The 18,470-nt window shown below is 40.0% G+C and overlaps 2 protein-coding genes across 2 annotated transcripts in view; one reads left to right on the top strand and one right to left on the bottom strand.

Moving 5' to 3' along the window:
* LOC106092214 (dynein axonemal light chain 1) overlaps window positions 1-18,470 on the bottom strand; it is a 170,125-nt gene that overhangs the window by 127,727 nt on the left and 23,928 nt on the right. The gene's annotated exons all lie outside the window — the stretch shown is intronic.
* LOC106092210 (steroidogenic acute regulatory protein-like) lies at window positions 1,513-12,222 on the top strand. Its single transcript, XM_013258997.2, has 11 exons — window positions 1,513-1,701; window positions 4,459-4,646; window positions 6,073-6,221; window positions 6,292-6,450; window positions 6,513-6,566; window positions 6,648-6,780; window positions 6,848-6,987; window positions 10,643-10,795; window positions 10,863-10,967; window positions 11,124-11,807; window positions 11,870-12,222. Exons 2-11 carry the CDS (start codon window positions 4,541-4,543, stop codon window positions 11,966-11,968), a joined length of 1,782 nt encoding a protein of 593 aa, XP_013114451.1. The 5' UTR covers window positions 1,513-1,701; window positions 4,459-4,540; the 3' UTR covers window positions 11,969-12,222.

Raw genomic sequence — 18,470 nt, 5'->3', positions numbered from 1 at the left:
GGCATTCGACACGGTCAGCCATGCTAAACTATTTGAGGACATCGCCAACACGTCCCTCCAGCCAGACCTGAAACGATGGGTCGCGAATTATCTGTGACGTCCCCAGTCATTTGTGGAATTTAGGGATGAGAAGCCGAAACACCGTACAGTGAAACAGGGAGTTCCCCAAGGTGGGGTGATATCTCCGGCACTGTTTAACCTCTATCTATCCTCCATTCCAACCCCTCCAGATGGCATAGAGATCGTATCATTTGCGAACGATTGTACGGTCATGGCATCAGGCCCCCCACCCATTGTTGACATTTGCGGTAGGTTGAACGTCTACCCCAACGAACTTGCCTCATATTTCGCTGCAAGAAATCTGAAGATATCCGCCACCAAGTCTTCAGCCACATTTTTCACTACAAATACGCGTGAGGTGAATACTGAGCTGACTATGATGTTCGATGGAGAAATGATTACGTCCATCAATTGTCCCAAAATACTTGGCGTCCCATTTGACAGCTCTTACACATTCTCCCCACATGCCACAGCAATTTGCGATAAAGTCAAAAGTAGAAACAAGGTCCTCAAGTCACTTGCTGGCAGTACTTGGGGCGCAGACAAAGAAACCTAGTTGACCACCGCCCAGAAGCCTAAAGGTCTACATGATCTAGAGCGTAAGTTTCAAGAGAGAACCTCTAGATCAAGTGGCATATTAAGCAGTTCTAGACAACATTCTAGCAGACACGGTAGCAGTTGTGTTAAATGGCTACCGGATGAATATAGTCCTTGGAGAACGACCGCCTCCCATTGCACCTAAAGAAATTGACCTTCCCCAGCAAACCAGTGTAGTTCTGGCTCAATTACGTTCCGGCAGATGCATCCGCCTAAACTCCCACATAGCAAGGATTGATGCCGACGTGCAAAATGTATGTCCCGATTGTAGCCAGGGACCGCACGATACATGTCATCCGTTTAACTGCACACCCAGACCCACTTGACTCAAATCCAGATGCCTGTGGACGCACCCCATCTTAGTCTGGGTCTTGACTCTCAACAGAATCAAGCAGACGAAAGATAGAACACAACAAACTGCTACAACAACAACAACAACGGTATTAGGATGTCAATTCTGTGCTTACATTCACAGCAAACAACCCCAATTTTTGCACATTCTCTTTGTTTGTGTTTCTCTTTCTCTCATTTTGCCTGCACACTTACACATATGAGCGCAAGTTTCTTTGGTTGTGTTGAGAACAAATTATTTTTCAAATGACATCATGATGACGATATGGCGGATTACACCATATGATTTGTGTTTGTTGTACAACTGAGAACACCTGTAATTGTTTCACCATCGTACGCATCAAACGATGTTTACAACTTTCAAAGTTGTTATTTTTGAAATTACATATGACATGTCAGCTTAAAACCACTCTTATCGATTTTCGATGTCAAAATGATTTTCAACGATTGCAATTAATCGATTAACTCAAATATCGATTTCATTGCTTATTAAAATTTAGTAGCATTCACTTTGCCAATTTTACTTTGTTGTTTTAATAAATAGTAAATAAATATCTGAAAAAACAACAAAACTACGGGTATTTTTCAATATTAAAACTCAAGACTTTCTAATCGTTCATAAAATACAACAGAAAGTGAATAAAAAAAAACTGCCGTAGCATAACATCTTGTTTGTCATCAAAAGTAAAAAAGGTAAAATCCGAAGAGGAAATAAAACAATATTTTCACAGTTGATAAATACATATGTTGGGCAAATTTAATGTTGTACATACTATTTCCAATTAGAATTTAAGCTATGTTCCAATATTTGCAACATTGACATATATGTTGCCTTTTGTTTAGCAAGTTTATCAGCAAATGTAGAACAATTGCAAAACAAAAGAGTGAGTGCACACAGCAGTGCATATAACGAGAAGACCGACACTCCCCTCAGTCATTCCGGGATATGTTACTTTCGTAGTACTTGCTTTAGTATTGTTCAAACAAACTACCACATACATATACTGGTACTCAAAATGCAACAACAACAATTTTATTCTTGTATTGTTTGGTCTAATCGTGATAATGTAAATTAGTTATTAACATTACAAATGTTAATGTGAGAACATTGCTCCTAAGCGTTAGGAATCCAGAAGTTAATTGTTAAGAAGTATTTAAGTCCGGTTATAAATTATGAGAAACTATTTTTGTTCGTTGTTGTTGTAGTAGCCACATATGTACTTTATATACCCTTAAGCTTTTAGACGAGCTATTATTGTACTATACAATCCATGCTGATGCTGAGAGGTTGAAAATTCTCCAACAAGGCTCTGGATATGTAGTGCCTCAAGTGTCTTGGCTTACTGGAGAGAGAAGTGAGGTCATTCTATATGATTCGCCTACTCGAATCATTTCCTGCCTTCAGAATGGTGAAAAATTTGTAAAATTTGTAATTTGTACAATAAGAGTGTCCAAAAACTGCTTAAGGGCTTGGGTACATCCAAATTATTCAGCATGACGAGCTTTTGGACTATTTGACGCTGAGAATGATGTTTGTAACTATGTCTACAGTAAATTGAAATGGTTTGTCGTTAGCTCGTATGCAACAGATGCGATGAATGGTTTTCGTCTCACTATGTCGCCTAAAGTAATTCAGTGCTCCGGCCATAACTTTCGCTTTTGTTCCTACACCCTTCTAATTACCATATATTGAGTTCCTCTATTCAAGGATTTAAGTGTGCAATTAAAGCCATTTCCATTTGGGTGTTATGCAGCTCTAACTAACTCCTAATTTGTCGGAACGATGGAGTCGCTCTATCTATCAGTTTGGTGAGAGTAAGGTCGTGGCTCTGGATAGGGTCTGGCACGATGCACTTTTATCAAAGCTTGTCGCTTTTGGAGTCGGTAATAACTTCGTTCTGTTTATATCGAGTTTTCTCAGAGATCGCACTATACGAGTTTTTGTAGATGGGTTCTCATCGGATGAGTATACATTGACTGCAGGTTTGCCACGAGGCTCTGTCCTTTCCCCTTCCCTTTTTTTATTTTCATTGACGATCTATTGGGTCAGACTTCGAATCCAGTCTACTCATTTGCCGATGACAGTAGTCTATGTCATTCATATTCATTCGACCATAGGCCAAGTCCTCAAGAAATTGTGGACATGAGTTGCATTATGGATGAGACACTCTCCCAAGATTTGTTGGCCGTTTCCGAGTGGAGAAGAATGAACAGAGTAGACTTTAACGCACAGAACACGCAGTGCTGTTTCATGTCTCACAAGCGATACACGACCCACTATAATCGTTGATATCTATAGACGGTATAGATATTGAACGGTCAGATGCTCTTGATGTTCTGGGCATGAAGATACAATGTGATGTCCGTTGGTCAAGACACGTATTCGAAGAGTCGAAAGAAGGATTCAAGTGTTTGGGCTTTTTTAAGCACTGCAAGAAATATTTCACTGATTCTGATCTTCTCAATATCTATACTATCTACATCAGGCCGAGGATGGAATATAACTCTCATATATGGGCAGGAACTCCAAAATCATCCTTGGAGCTACCTTGACCGGGTTCAACGGAGAGCTATGGTGTTGATTGGGGACAGTAGAGTATCTAACTCTATTGCTTCTCTTGAACATCGTCGGAATGTGGGTAGCATTGTATTGCTCTATCGTTGTTTTCACGGCGTGTCTTCCAGGGATATTCGTCTTCTTATCCCTGACGTTAGGATGTTCACCAGGAATACAAGACCTGCCAGGAACTCACATCCGTTTGTAATTGATTGACCAGTCGATCGAACTATGCATTACCAACAAAATTAATTTTTCGCCCGAACCATTCGTATGTGGAATGGACTTCCGGCTAATGTCTTTCTCACCGACATTGACGTTCAGAAATTTAAGACGAATATCAATAAACACTACTCCCTCTTTCCCCCCTCCAACACTTAACTTTCCTAATTGCCAATGCAACGCACTGCATATATAGGGGATATACCCTGCGTGTTGGTTACGTGAAAAAAAATTTTCTGCTTTAAGGCCAATCAGGGAATAAAGTGATATTTTACCTTTAACCAAAATGTTGAGACATTTCAGTTTATGTGAAGTCATTGAAAATATCCGTTTTTTTACCTATCGTGAGCAACCCTATATAACTTATGTAGATGCTATAAAGGTTATTGACCGAATTCATTGCGGCAGCTTAAGATATGTTTATACACAAAATTTGAAAGATTTCAGTTTGCTGATATAATTTGGGCTCAGTTACGATTTGCATATATCTCTACGCTCTCTCTCTCTCTCTCTTCTCTGAAAAACATGAATTGCCCAAGATTTTTTTTAAATGAATTGAGCCATTAATCTTACGTAAGGGTGATATGGAAATTTCAGTCGCTAGTAGCCAAATTAAGCAAAACATAGGAAACACCTATCAAACTTTTTTAGCTTTTGTTTGTTTCTTACAGCTGTGTGCTGCTGAAACCAAACCAAATAAACTCTCAACACCATGTGGTAGAAGAGGAGAAGCATTTGTTCGTATCCCATAAAATGTCACAAAATAGCTCCGAGGATCTTCGTACTGCTGCCGAATTAATTGTCAACCAAGCACGTGCCATGCAGTCCAGAGGTGGTGGCAATGTGCCCTATGATATGTGTAAGTATTGATTTAAAATTATAGAAATAAAATAATTTATATTACAAAATTTCCCATATAGAAAAGAAATTTTGACAAAATTTCCTATAGAAATGAAATTTTGACAAAATTTCCTATAGAAATGAAATTTTGACAAAATTTCCTATAGAAATGAAATTTTGACAAAATTTCCTATAGAAATGAAATTTTGACAAAATTTCCTATAGAAATGAAATTTTGACAAAATTTCCTATAGAAATGAAATTTTGACAAAATTTCCTATAGAAATGAAATTTTGACAAAATTTCCTATAGAAATGAAATTTTGACAAAATTTCCTATAGAAATGAAATTTTGACAAAATTTCCTATAGAAATGAAATTTTGACAAAATTTCCTATAGAAATGAAATTTTGACAAAATTTCCTATAGAAATGAAATTTTGACAAAATTTCCTATAGAAATGAAATTTTGACAAAATTTCCTATAGAAATGAAATTTTGACAAAATTTCCTATAGAAATGAAATTTTGACAAAATTTCCTATAGAAATGAAATTTTGACAAAATTTCCTATAGAAATGAAATTTTGACAAAATTTCCTATAGAAATTAAATTTTGACAAAATTTCCTATAGAAATGAAATTTTGACAAAATTTCCTATAGAAATGAAATTTTGACAAAATTTCCTATAGAAATGAAATTTTGACAAAATTTCCTATAGAAATAAAATTTTGACAAAATTTCCTATAGAAATGAAATTTTGACAAAATTTCCTACAGAAATGAAATTTTGACAAAATTTCCTATAGAAATGAAATTTTGACAAAATTTCCTATAGAAATGAAATTTTGACAAAATTTCCTATAGAAATGAAATTTTGACAAAATTTCCTATAGAAATGAAATTTTGACAAAATTTCCTATAGAAATGAAATTTTGACAAAATTTCCTATAGAAATGAAATTTTGACAAAATTTCTTATAGAAATGAAATTTTGACAAAATTTCCTATAGATATGAAATTTTGACAAAATTTCCTATAGAAATGAAATTTTGACAAAATTTCCTATAGAAATGAAATTTTGATTAAATTTCCTATAGAAATGAAATTTTGACAAAATTTCCTCCAGAAATGAAATTTTGACAAAATTTCCTACAGAAATGAAATTTTGACAAAATTTCCTATAGAAATGAAATTTTGACAAAATTTCGTATAGAAATGAAATTTTGACAAAATTTCGTATAGAAATGAAATTTTGACAAAATTTCCTATAGAAATGAAATTTTGACAAAATTTCTTATAGAAATGAAATTTTGATTAAATTTCCTATACAAATGAAATTTTGAAAAAATTTCTCTAGAAATAAAATTTTGGTAAAATTTCCTATAGGTATAAAAAATGTTACGAAATTGGCTATATTAAGGATTTTTATTTCCATTAAATTTTTAAGCTCGCACCCATTCCATAAATTTAATAACCGAAGAATTCCTTGGTGGCTATATGCAGGATGGCCGTATGTCAGTGGTGCGGAGATTTTTCTGTTTGTTTGTAACTTTTGATTTGTTTTTCGTTTCACTGCTATGGTTAATATGTATCATGGTAAGTATATTTATTTTTTATATATATAAAAACACAATATTAAATTCTTTCTTTTCCATCTCCCATACAGCTAAATGGCGACAATATCTTTATAGCACTACAAAAACAAATTGTCCACTATACCATAGAAACATCTCTGTTTGATGTGGTGGCTGCTGCCATTTGCCGTTTTATAATTTTAATATTTTTCTACGCACTGCTTTATATAAATAATTGGTTTATAATTGCTGTAAGTTGTAATATTTTCCAATCGTCTTGTTTTTATAATAGACTACAATTATTAAATTTTAGCTTTCAACAAGTGGCTCATGTTTATTTTTAATATCAAAAGTGTTTGTTTTCGATGTAAGTCTTTTAGAATCTATTTTTATTTATTCTCCCTGTAAATGTGGTTGTTTAAAAACGTCGTCTTTTTCTACTTTACAGTGGGTCAAAGCCACTCCACAAGTATTTGAAGTGATACTAATTATAACCTCATTTGTTTTGGCATGGGGCGAAGCTTGGTTCCTGGATTGTCGAGTCATACCTCAAGAACGTCATGCAAGGCGTTACTTTTCTGGTAACTTATTCTGAAGATAGATTGAAATGCCTATTGAATTGTATACTTTTTTCATTTGCTTTTACAGTAATGAGTGGATCGACAGATCGTTCGCCTTTAATTGCCCCCCTGCTCTCTACTCAAAATGAACGTCGTCCTGCCGATAGTGTTGTTGATTTCTATTCTCCTTTGGACTCAGCCCACAATAGTGATGCAGAAGAAGAACTGGTAATTTTTTTTAAATATTGTTTGAACAATAGCGGAGGCTACCGCTCTAGTGTGTGAGAGGCATTAACTGCTGCTGATAGTTCTGGGAACGATGAAAACCGATTTCATAATCGGTTGGTTTTCGTGAGTTGTAGGCAGAGCATGGAGTGGCTGTATTTTCGTACAGTCCACGGCACCGTCATACTAGTTACGTTGTTGGGTGCTGTTCAAAAGTAACTTCGTAATCTATGGCGTCAAACTATATAACTTCTTCGACATCTAACATGTAGAAATATGTGCAAAAGCAGCATTTCAATTATATTGCAATAATCTAGGAATCAGGATTAATGAGATCATAGACTTTATGATTCGCAGTGGAATTTTTATTGCAGCGATGCAAGAGGCAAAGCTGAAGAGATCCCATGGCCGCGGGTTCTGTGAACTGGTTCGATCCGGTGGAGTTTTCCTCCATCATCGGTCGGCGTGAGTGAGGTATATAACCGGTGCATGGGGTAGGTGCTATTTGATGACTACATGCAAGGTACTGCTTTAACGTAATCAGCAGTAAGTCAGTGGCGTCTTCGAAGTCGTGCCATGTAATCCCTCGACTTGTCCGGCGTGGCAATATATGCAGCAACATCACCTCACACCAATGATTGCCGTGCCAATGCCAGGGAATTCAACCTTCATGCTATTTAATTACAATTATCTCCGAGCAAATAACTAGTTATTGGTCTGTATGGGGCCGACAACTTATTGATCCATGAAACAAATCTGATCAATATTTGCCAATCCCATGGCAGCCGGTTGTGTGTACCGGATGGACCCGATGCATTCCTTCATCGGCAAGGGCTGCCACCTCAATATACAACATTGCTACAACAGCAACAACCAATAATTGTAGCCTGCACAGTTGCCACGGTTATATGTTGCTGCGTAAGTATCGCATACTAAGTCTAGATGGGGGACTGGCTTTCTTGATAAACCATCCCGTGTAGTATAGGCTTAGCTATAATCGCTTGAAGGCTTTAATGCACATCACGAGTTATGCACGGGATAGCTGTGAGCACCACAAAGGCTGAAACATTGAGGTCCGATCTGTGTGGTGTTCATTGCTGTCACGAGAAGCTTAGCAACCGGGCCCGTCCACAGGTTGCGGATAGTGGAATGCTCCATACGGATTAGCTGTAACGGCAGTCGTGGACAATCCGCGGTATCGAGCGGAGAGTCTCAGTAAGAGGTCGGTCGGCACCGGCTCTTGCAAAAATACTGAATGCCTCTGATGCTCGATATGACTAGGCGAGTTATTGGCGCCTTCAAATTACCAATGACCACCCTGTCCCCACTGCTATCGGTCCTTTGGACCGGAACTACAGGAACTTGACGAGGATAGCCAACTCCACATGAAAATGTGGCTACAACAACAACAAAGAGTTATGGTATTCTCTCCTAGGTAACAGTCGGAGCGGCACGGCCTTGGCAGAGTATATTTAAGGCTCAAAGTTTTGATCGGTGAATGAGAATGAGGACCACACCAGGGTTATGGATGATTGCAGCAGTTTGCCCGGCATTTTCATTGCATCACTTTGTGAGGCAAATGAAGTTTCCAGTTAACCTGTCATATTATTTGAATCAGATCACCTAACCAAAATTCTATCGGACACTGTACTTAACTTCTAAACGCCGGATGTGAAAGAAAATTACAATACATTAACGCAGCAGACGCTCGTTTTATACCAGTTGGTCGAATACCTCAGGTGAGGCCTAATCTCCCGGCATAGACAGAAGAGTTAGCGTGATGGAATTCCGGTATTGGTACGTTGTGATCTACTGTTAAGTCATTCTCGGACCCTGGACCCTAGAAGGATGATAGGACCTCTGTCAGTTTTGGCGACTTAACTGTGACTGATCCCAAGAGATGCGCCAGGTTGTTCAAAGGCCAATTTATTGTGCATTCCGAGAGTGACACTGCTAGAAGGAGAGCCATTCGCTTTCGCATACGTTGTTTGCGAGCAAGGACATCCTTCGCAGTTTACCGTGGACGAAGTTACGAATGTCATCCGTGGCACACTGATGCTGAAGAATCAAAACAAAACAAATAAATAATCTAAAATCTAAGAATCTGAATCTACCCGGAGTCGATTACCTTACAACCGTCCCAAACTGTTTTTGAATACTCTTTTAGTACCGGATGTCTTGAAGATGGGCAGAGTGGTCCTTCTACTGAAACCTGGAAAGGAAGCGAGTAAGGTGGAGTCCTCTCACTTGTAGCCAAGACGCTTGAGGGACTACTTCTCCGAAGCCTCGTTGGAGAATTTCAATTTGCCGAGCATCAGCATGGATTTCGAAAACTGCAAAGCACAACAACTGCTAATAATGCCAACACCGCACACATTTGCCGTGGCTTTAATCAGCCTATGCCATGTGAGAGGAAATCGCCAATGCGTCCCTACAGCCAGGCCTGAAACGCTGGTTCGCGAATTACCTATGTGGTTGCCAGTTATTAGTGGAATTTAGGGATACGAAATCAAAGAGTGAAACAGGGAGTTCCCCAAAGCGGGGTGTTATCGACGCCAATGTTTCGACTCTACCTAACCTCCATTCCTCAAGACACTTGCCGGCAGCACTTGAAGTGCTGAGAAAGAAGCCTTGTCGACCACGTACAAAGCAATAGGCCGGTCTGTGGTAAGTTATGCAACGCCAGTGGTCTCATCAGCTCTGTGACACGCAGTGGAATAATATTTAAATCTGTCAAAATGCCGCTCTTTGAATTGCGACGGGCTGTCACCTCAGTTCTCACGTGGACCACCACCATCAGCAGACAAAGATCCTATCCATGGGAAGACATAACTACATGCTGTCTAAGCAATGCCTTCTGGGCTGTTATCGCAGAGACCATCCAAATCATCATCTTGTGGATAGGAAGCCTTAAGGTAGATCTACATGATCTAGAGCGTGGGGTCAAGCGCTACCAGAGAGAACCTCTAGATCAAGCGGGTCTATACAACATTCATGCAGACACGGTTGTAAATGCGGTAAATAGCTACCAGGTGAATGTGGTCCTTGAAGAACGACCGCCTCCCATTGCAGCTGAAGAACCTCTCATTGCAACTGAACTTCCCCGGCAAACCAGAGTAGGACTGGCTCAATTACAATCCGGCAGGTACAGTCGCCTCAATTGCTACAAAGCAAGGATTGGTGCCAGCGTACAAGATGTATATCCCGATTGTGATCAGGGACCACAAGACATTAACTGACTAGCCAGACCCACTCGTGTCAGACCCTCTGGGCGCACCCCATCTTAGTCGCAGAGTTTTCGGAGCTCGATACTCAACAGAATCAAGCAGACGAAAGATAGAAGACAGCACACTGCTACAACAACAATAATAAAGCCAGAAGTAGAAACAAGGTTCTTAAGTGTCACTTTCTGTCAACACTTGGCGTGCTGGCAAAGAAACCTTTTTACTACATATTAGTGCTAAAACAGGCACCGCCAACAGGGACTAATCAGTTGTCCGCCAAATTTAAAAAGATTTAGACCCTTTTAGAATGCAGCCCTATGAACTTTAATAGGTTGTCTCCAAATTAGACCGGATCTCCAATCGGGCCACCAAAGATTGATTTTAGTAGAAAACTTAGTCGACGTTTGATTTCCATAGAATTTTATCTTTTTCAGGATGAAGATTACCATCAAATGGGATTGGATTGTGTTCGTAGAACTTATGCTTTATTGAATGCTACCGATTGGAAGGTTGAAAAGGTCACGAAAAAAGGGGATACCATTAACAGTATACACCGCGAGAAAATGGGAAAAATCTACAAATTAACTGTGAGTACAAAATGTAATTCAATTAAAAATTTCAATTCCATTTGGTAATGACATTTTTATTCCACAGGGTCGTTTAAAATATCCTGCCAAAGCTTTGTGCAATGAAATGTTTTATAAAGTGGAGGAGATGCCGCATTGGAATCCTACCACATTGGAAGCCAAAATGGTTAGGGTAAGTCATACAATGGTTGAGGAACGAATAAAACCTCAATCCCATGGCAGCCGGTTGTACGCACCGGATTGAGCCGGCGAATGCCTTCACAACAACAACGAATAACCCCTATTTCCATATGCTTTAAAAAATTTCTTTTTTTTAATCGCCTTACAGAAAATCAACTCCTATACAGACATAACCTATAATGTTTCTGCCGGCAGTGGTGGCGGCATGATCAAATCTCGTGATTTTGTAAATCTACGCTGCTGGCGCTGTCTGGTAGATGGCAAGATATGCGATGAAAGCATAGATCCAGATTCATCAGATGAAGAAATGCTTAATAACTCATGTGAGGGCAGTGTGTCCACCATTTCAGATGGCGAGGGTATTCTAACACCTTTGCCTGGTAGTGTGGGGAGTTGTCGCGGTGGTCCTGCTCTTGATTATCGCCTGCAGGATAATAGTACTCCATTTAATACATTAAGTAAAAGTTTGGGAGCCAAAGATTTTACCGATGTTATGCATTTGAATTTGAATAACGAACCACCTCCATTGGATGAAGAATTTGAAGATGCCAAAGATCATGTGGAAGACGAAGACAAGCCGGAGGCAGTAAGCAACAAAGTAATGGCCGGCAGTGTAACTGAGAAATCATCAAATCGGGGGCGAGTTTGGGTAAATGCAGCCATTAGTGTGACCTATGATAAAATTCCCGTGAATCCCAAATATACAAGAGGAGAAAATCTTGTATCGGGATTTGCTATGCATGAGGTTGAAGGAAATCCCGATGTTTGTATATTCGAATGGATTTTGTGTATAGATTTGAAGGGCTATATACCACGCTATGTTTTAGATACGGTATGTTAACTGGCATTGGGTCAAACTGACCAATTTTTATCTGTGTTATTTTTTTGTTTTAGGCTTACACAACTTTCATGACAGACTATATTACATATTTGCGCAAATACATCAAGGAATTGAGGCAAAGGCGTCGTGGCCGTCCACTGCCTAGACAATAGAAAAGCTTTCTCTGTGCACGCACTCACGCCAAACCAACAGTTATTGTTTACCTTAACCTTTAATTTTATATAAGAGATCATCAAAATGCCTATTGTTGTGAAAGACAAGTAAAACAAAAAAAAAAAACAACAACAAGAAAATTTCAAAGAACTGATTCATATGTATTTCTCTTTAACTCTAAATTTTCATTTTTTTCGAATTAAGTGTCGTCTCGTCTTTTAAGGAAATCTATTGTACGTAATCTTGTGTATATTTCATTTGTATTCCTATTGTTTTTTTTTATGTAAAAGTTATTACTCATAATTTGGATAAGATAATAAAAAAAAAAACAAAATAAATATTTTTATTAAAACAACTAAACGTGGCTAAATTCTTTTCTTTCTACCTGTTAAAACCTTTAAACACTTTGGTAAATGATAATGTTCATAATATTGGCGATATTTGGGAAATTAATTCAATAAAGCCCTAGGTTTGATTACAGTGGCAATTATAATCACTGAGGTAGCCGGGGTTTGCAAATGCAAATATGCCATTTAATGAACAGGGGCAAAATTATAATCACTGAAGCTTGCGATCCCCACAGCCATCGGGTTTGCATATGCAAATTTGCCCATGAACATTCCATTATGAAACAGGAGCAAATCCTCTCACAAGCAATCGGGTGGGTTTACGTACCGTTATCGATCCAAGATCATTCCTGGCCAATGACTGCTTCCCCTTTGCAAATCTGCCGCTATATTTATTTTTATATTTGATTTATATTCAACTCCCCTACACCACTACTATAATGACGGAGCACACAGTTCCATAGAGATTGGAACTGTGGGCTCCAATTTGGGTGGTACTTATTGTCATAACGATCAGCTCATCTGGGAGCTACCTGGCGCATCCACAGGTTATGGATAATGGGATGCTTTGTATACGGGGTATCTACGACTGCACTCTCGAAAAATCAGCGATATCGTGGGGAGAGTCTTATTTAGAAGTCGGGCGGGACCGGCTCTTGCCTTAATACTGAGTACCTATGGTACTGGATATGACACGGCGAGGGATAGCTGTGAGCACCACACAATCTGGAACGTTGAGGTCCGATCTGTGTGATGTTCATTGCTGTCACGAGAAGCTGAGCTGCGACCTACCGGGCGCGTCCACAGGTTGCGGATAGTGCAATGCTCCATCCGGAGTAGCTGTAATTGCAGACAATCTGCGGTATTGAGCGGAGAGTCTCATTGAGAGGTCGGGTGGCACCGGCTCTTGCACATAATACTGTGTGCCTACGATGCTCGAAATGACAAGGCAAGTTATTGGTGCCTTTAAATATCCAATGGCCACCCTGTTCCCACGGCGATGGGTCCTTTGGACCGGAACGAGCAAGCTTGACGAGTAGCGCCACCTGATGACCAATGGTAATGACGTTCCCGCGGCGATCGGTCCCATGGACTGGAACAAGCTTGCTTACCTTGGAGCTTGACGAGGATCGCTGCATCCACGTACACTGAGGTGTAACGCCTCAGTGTACGTGTTCGTTATGTCATGGCAGTGCACACCGCGGAGTACCTTCTCCGGACGCTTTTGGTCCGTGCCGCGATTGAAAAGAATCCTGGCCCATCATCGGTCGGTGTCGGTGAGGTGTAACCGGTGCATGGAGTGGGTACATTTCCGATCTTGCTCTGGCCTTACATCACTACGGGATTATAGTCGCACTGAATATGTTGTTTGGGTCACAAGTGTCGTTGTCGCCTTCGGCGTCCTCGTCGTCGGACAATGTGACACCCCCGACCTCTCCCGTACGGCAATATACGCAACTACAGCATCCCAGCCCCAATATTGCCAGGCCAGTGCAGGGAGGTGTAGGTTAGGTTAGGATATGTTGAAAAAAGGGTGCAGATATTAATTCGCACCAGGGCCACCGTAGCGCAGAGGTTAGCATGTCCGCCTAAGACGCTGAACGCCTGGGTTCAGGTTCTGGCGAGACCATCAGAAAAAATGCTGGCAACATTTGTGAGGTACTTTGCCATGTAAAATTTCTCTCCAAATAGGTGTCGCACTGCGACACGCCGTTCAGACTCGGTTATAAAAAAGAGGCCCCTTGTCATTGAGCTTAAACTTGAATCGGACTGCACTCATTGATATGTGAAAAGTTTGCCCCTGTTCCTTGGTGGAATGTTCATGGGAAAAATTTGCATTTGGATTTTGCATTTATCATGTCACTATGGGCTTGTTGCGCGCTCTAAAAACTGAAAAGTATCCTCGAAAAAGAAAATGTTAAGTTAGGAATTCCGTGCTATTTATAAAATCCCTAATTTTTTTCATATCACTCCCGTAAGTTGGTTCATGTCTGGTATTGTGTCCCCATCTAAGTACCGGTGTCTTTTAGCTGCGAAAGACTGGCAGTTATATAGCAAATGCTCCAACGCACCGATTTTACAACATAAGTGAGCTCACTTGCTGCACTGATTTTACTACATAAGTGAGCTCGTAGTGCTATGTGTCCCGTTATGATACCAAAAGCTATACTGATCTCCTTCTTACATCCTTTCAGTAATAGCATCGTCCTCTTGCGACCCGGATCACCCCATAGGATTTTCGCCGTCCTACCGACTGCTTCTCCCACTCCCTTAACTCGGACTGCGTCGACCCGAATGGCTTCGGGTTAACCAAGTTTATTGACGGCAGTACTCTGGCCTTCACTGCCAAATCGTCTGCCCTTTCATTCCCCCTTACTCCGTTATGGCCCGTCACCCAAACGATGCGGATTTTGCCATCCTTAAAGAAAGCGTTTATCTCCTTCTTATACTGCAAGACTGTTCGTGACCTTATCGTCCTGGTTGTTATTGCCCTTATGGTCATTTTGCTGTCCGTAAAGATGTCCACACCCGGCGTCCTCGCTTGAAAACCACACCTCCACATGCATTCCGTGATCGCCCGGATCCTGCAGGACCGTATTATTGTCAGGCAGTCGAAAAAAGATCTCAGTCCATGGGTTCTGAATGTAGAGCTCCAGGTCCACTCTGTCCTCTATCTTTGATCCATCTGTGTAACATGATCTTACAGATGGCAATACCAGAGTTCTGTCAATCCAAGTCTGTGCCTCTGACAGCAGTGTCTCGCACTCGACATCAAGTGTCATCTTAGGTATCACATCGGAAACCTCTTCGAATTCATCCGGATTTACTATCGTCACCTCGATAATTCCAAGATAGTATGATTTGATCCTATTCTCTATCCATTCCAAGCATGGTGATCCAGCTCAAACCACTTCAAAGGCTGATATCCACCAAAAGAAGGTTATGCTGTCTGTTTGGTGGGATTGGAAGGGTGTGGTATATTTTGAGCTGCTTCCAAGGAACCAAACGATTAATTCGGATGTTTACTGTCAACAATTGGACAAATTGAATACAGCCATCAAGGAGAAGCGACCAGAATTGGTCAATCGCAAAGGTGTCATATTCCACCAGGACAACGCTAGACCGCACACACATCTTTGGTCACTCGCCAAAAACTGAGTGAGCTTGGCTGGGAACTTTTGATGCATCCACCAAAGTTTTCCGGGGGCGGATTACTGGACCAGCGCCCCAATCGCATGGGTTTTGTGGGATTGGACATGTATCCCTTGTTGTGGCGAGCCGCTTGCTTCAAGATCCGACGATCGCCCTTAACCTGAAAACAGACACTGATGTTGGTCATTGGTTATATGAAGGCGCCAATAACTCGCCTTGTCACCTCGAGTATCATTGGCACTCAGTATTAATTTAAGAGCCAGCGCCACCTGACTCCTCATTGAGACTCTCCTCTCGAAAATCGTTGACTGCCCGCGGCCGCATTTTGCAGCTACTTCGTATAAAAACGAAGCTTTTCACTATACGCAACCTGTGGATGCGCTCGGTAGCTCTGAGCTAAGCTTCCCGTGATAATGATGAACATGATGCTCCAGCCTGTGTGGAGCTCATAGTTATTCCGTGTTGACTGTGATCCTGTAGACCATATCACTTAAAATTGATACACTTTTTTGGCATTGGCTCGTCAATACTGGGTGAAAGGTTTTGCAGCTTCACAAATTGTTGCGTGAGAGTTGTCGGAGATAGATATGTGCACGTAACTGAGTTAAAAATCAGTTACGTGCACATATCTAATGTAAAGTATTTTGGACGAATTTGCCATCAAATCAAAAAAGTACCGCTTTGACCCTCAAACTCAAATTCCCCCTCTTTTTAGTCTACCAAACGATTATCTTCTTCATAACCAACTAGATTTTCTTGTAATATTTGGAAAAAATGAGTTTTTTTTTTCCACTGAACCACAACCTATCTCTCAATTTCTACTTAATCTTTATTGGGGTAATTTTAAGTTTCGGGCTATTTATAACTGATCCAACTGAACCATACTTTGATCTTACTTGCAAACTCAGAAAAAGAAGAGCAAGTTCTCACAAAGAAACAAGTAAAAGCGTACTTAGTTCGGCCGAGCGGAATCTTATATACCCTCCTCCATGGATCGCATTTATCGAGTTCCTTGTCCGGTATCTCTTTTTGGGCTACCAAGGGATAATGGATAATAATTGCTATTGATCGGATCATAATTGAATTGAAAATAGGATACCATAGCAAAAACACGTAGTGCAAAATTTCAGCCAAATCAGATAAGAATTGCGCCCTATAGAGGCTTAAGAAGTATAATCGGGAGATCGGTTTATATGGGAGCTATATGAGGTAATGAACTGAATAGGACCATACTTGGCCATACTCTTTACCTAAGTTTTCAGCTAAATCGGATAATAATTACGCCCTTTAGAAGTCAAGATCCCAGATCGGTTTATATGGCAGCTAAATATATCCAAATATGGTCCGATTTGAAACATACTTAGCACAATTGTTGGAAGTCATAACAAAAAGCTTCACGGGAAATTTCAACGACATCAGATAAGAATTGCGTCCCCTAGAGACTCAAGAAGTCAAGACCCAAGATCGGTTTATATGGCAGATATATCAAAACCTGGACCGATATGGCCCATTTACAATCCCAACCGACTTACACTAATAAGAAGTATTTGTGCAATGTTTCAAGCGCCCAGCTTTACTCCTTCGAATGTTAGCGTGCATTCGACAGCAGACGGACGGACGGAAGTATTTGTGCGAAATTTCAAGTGCCTTGCTTTACTTCTTCGAAAGTTTGAGTGCTTTCGACAGACAGACGGACGGACATGGCTAGATCGCCTTAAAATGTCATGACGATCAAGAATATAAATATATACTTTAGGGGGTCCTTGACGAATAATTCGAGATGTTACAAACGGAATGACGAAATTAGTATACTACTATCCTATGGTGGAGGGTATAAAAAGACCTTCCAGGACAAGGTAAACAATGCAAGCAATGATGAAATCGTTCCGATCTGAATACCACAGACAATTTTAAATGAATTGCTCTTATCATACAACCCATCACATTGAGGAAACTGCTCTAGCCAAAGTTATTCTCTGGCCTATACAAAATGTTACATCAATCAGTGAAGCCTTGTGCGTCCGTGTTTAATAACATACAGCGGAAAAGTAAAAAAAGAAAAAAAACGGAAAAAGAAAAATGTTCTCGAAACTCTTTTTACCGAGTTTAGCAGCATTTGCCGTGCGAAAAGAGCCCTTTATGCAATACTATCATCGTCAAAACGAAGAATATCATCAAGTGGGCTTGGATTGTGTGCGAGAAACATTTGAACTTTTAAACGCCGACGATTGGAAAGTGGAGAAGTTAACAAATCATGGTGATTTTGTTAGCACGGTACACCGTGAAAAATATGGAAAAATTTATAAACTAACGGTGGGTGGTGCCAAGAAAACTTTCCAAAAAATTATGCCAAATCCTTATTTTTTTAAATATTTCCTAAATTTTAGTGTCGCATAAAATATCCAGCCAAACCAATGTGCACAGATTTTTTTAATGGAGTCGAAGAGTTGACCTCGTGGAATCCTACTGTTGTCGGTTCAAAAAAAGTTGAGGTAAGAAAATGAGAATAAAAAAAATCACAGAAGATTTTTTGTATAATTTTGGACAATTGGAAGAAAAATGTAAAAAAAAAATTAGGAACAAAAATAATGAGAGATGGGGTAGAAATAGAAGAAGGGTGATTCGGAGTTTTAAAACTTTAAAACAAAGGGTAGAGAGTTTCCTAAATTTTTTAATATTATTTTCGTCATATTTCAAAACTGGCGTCGTTCGTTTCGTTTATGGCAGCGGGTAGATTGATTTTAACCAAGCACTAGTGCCCAACCTTCGTTGTTAAATCGTGCTAACAGGATGTTTTGAGCCTTTATACCATCAACTTTGTTTAATCTCCATTTACTGTCAGACCCCACTTTAAGACTTTTCTCCACCTTTCGAAGGCTGCATCCGATGACCGACTCATAATATCAATGTCGTCGTCATAGGCGGCTGTATCCCTACATACAACTTCGTTTGGTATTGAACGATTTGGAAAAGTTCTTCCCTGCTTAAACTGAGGAACGGG

The sequence above is a fragment of the Stomoxys calcitrans genome, chromosome 5, assembly GCF_963082655.1.
Source record: "Stomoxys calcitrans chromosome 5, idStoCalc2.1, whole genome shotgun sequence".
In the NCBI taxonomy this organism is placed as follows: Eukaryota; Metazoa; Arthropoda; class Insecta; order Diptera; family Muscidae; genus Stomoxys; species Stomoxys calcitrans.
Note: the sequence above shows the minus strand (reverse complement) of the source record. Positions and strands in the feature narration are given on the sequence as shown.